The sequence below is a fragment of the Hipposideros armiger genome, unplaced genomic scaffold (assembly GCF_001890085.2).
Source record: "Hipposideros armiger isolate ML-2016 unplaced genomic scaffold, ASM189008v1 scaffold_451, whole genome shotgun sequence".
NCBI lineage: Eukaryota > Metazoa > Chordata > Mammalia > Chiroptera > Hipposideridae > Hipposideros > Hipposideros armiger.
In genome coordinates, this window is record NW_017731801.1 from 1175544 (window position 1) to 1177561 (window position 2018).

The 2018-nt window shown below is 45.4% G+C and overlaps 1 protein-coding gene across 1 annotated transcript in view; it reads left to right on the plus strand.

Annotated features, from left to right (window-relative positions):
- Nucleotides 1-2018, plus strand: part of ALDOB (aldolase, fructose-bisphosphate B) — a 12177-nt gene extending 10159 nt beyond the window's left edge. The window contains exons 6-7 of the mRNA XM_019665745.1: nucleotides 216-440; nucleotides 1510-2018. Of these exons, the coding sequence (XP_019521290.1) occupies nucleotides 216-440; nucleotides 1510-1605 (321 nt within the window). The 3' untranslated portion in view covers nucleotides 1606-2018. The remainder of the gene's footprint in view (nucleotides 1-215; nucleotides 441-1509) is intronic.

Below are 2018 nucleotides of genomic sequence, written 5' to 3' on the forward strand. Positions count from 1 at the left end.
ACATCCTGAGTCTATTCAAATGCACACAATCCACTGATTTTCTCAGCATTTCACCACCCGCCTGCTCACCTTAGCCCAACTAGCCTCAGCAAAGGCAAACTGATATCTCTGACCCAGTGCCATGCAAATCATGTAGAGAAAATACTGAGATGTTCCATTTCCTTTAGGCTCGCTGCTTGCTTCCTTAAGCAGGGTCCACTCACTAGGATTAGTAGAGTGGAATGGCTTCTCTCCTTCTAGGCATCTGCTTTTTGTCTGGTGGCATGAGTGAAGAGGATGCTACCCTCAACCTCAATGCTATCAACCTTTGCCCTCTACGAAAGCCCTGGAAACTAAGCTTCTCCTATGGACGGGCCCTGCAGGCCAGCGCGCTTGCTGCCTGGGGTGGCAAGGCTGCCAACAAGAAGGCGACTCAGGAGGCTTTTATGAAGCGGGCAGTGGTAAGACTCTTATCTACCTGATCAAGTGACACTTGGGGCCTGGCTCTCATATATGGCAAAGCTTTGCTTTCCTCAGGTAGTATCTACTGGGTATTTGAAAATGGGGCATTGGAGCTTGGTAGGAAGGTTAGGGCCAGAGAAAGCTTTGAGTTATCCACACTGGGAGTATAAGTGATGACAGTAGATTGAAGGACAATTTTCACAGAGACACTTCAGAGGGAAGGTAAGAGGGCTAAGGACTGAACCGGGGACACCTTTCATTTTGGGAAGATGAAGAGAAGCCACCAAGACAAGCAGCAATAATATCATAGGATGGACCAAGGATTCTGGGAACAAAGAGAAACAAATTTCAAGGGGTCAATAACTACATGACAGAAAGATTCAGAATAAAGCCTGAGAAAAGGCAGAGACTGGTGTTTAGGAGCATATCAGTGACCCTCAACATAACAGTTTCAATAGAGAGAGAAGAGGAAAGGTGTCCATACAAGAAGTTTGTTCACAAAAAGACCCAGAAAGGTTACCAGGAGAAATGAGGACAAAAAAGGATTTGATTCAACTAATAGCCATTCCTTTTTGAACACCTACTATGAGTCAAGGACTGGGGTGAACAAAGCAGACATAGCCACTGCCTTCGGGGAGCTTAGATTTTAGCCAACTAGGAGAGAGCTTGGCATATTTAAAAGTACAGCAGACAAAGCCAGAGGAGAGATTAAAGATTAGGAGAGTGGGGACCATTGAGAAGACAAGGACTTCGAGGAAACAGGATTGCACGAGACTAAATATTACACACAGGTGGCAGAGGTGGTCTTCAAAAGGAGGAAAGAGACAGCAAAGAAGAAAGGATGGGTTTCAAATCAGGTCTGTTGAGGTAAAGAGACAGCATCAGCTGCAATAGTCAGCAAAATCACTTTAAGGAGAAAAATATCCAAATGAAGATGTAGCGGGTTTAAATGAGAAGTAGAGAGGGTCAAACACTGGGTTGAGTTTGCTCTAACTTGGTCTTCTCTCTCTCTCTCTCTCTCTCTCTCTCTCTCTCTCTCTCTCTCTCTCTCTCTCTCTTGTTTTTCAGGCTAACTGCCAGGCAGCCCAAGGCAAGTATGTTCACACGGGCTCTTCCGGTGCTACTTCTACCCAGTCACTCTTCACAGCCTCCTATACCTACTAGACCCCGAGACAGACCAGCCGGCTCCAGCTCCGCTAGGTGTCTTGGGAGGAGGGCTGAAAGGGAACCACCTTTCCACTGACCCTGGAAATTAGACAAAATTAGATTGGAACTACTGGAAACACAATACATGTTAAATTCTTAGACACAAGGAAAAAAAAATCGGCTATTGAAACTCAGGTCTGAATGTCAAGGATCTGACAAAATGTCACTACAATGGTTTCCTTGCCACACTTCCAGTGCTCGATGGCCCAGGGTATCCATCTAAGAAAAGAATAGGACTTTAAAACAAAATCAGCTGTCCACCCAAATAACGACCATCGAATGAAACATCTCAGAAGCTGAGGGCAGAGAAGTGCCTCTTATTAAACAACCTTAGCAGGGTTAGGTTATGAAGAAGACAGGTGCAACCACAA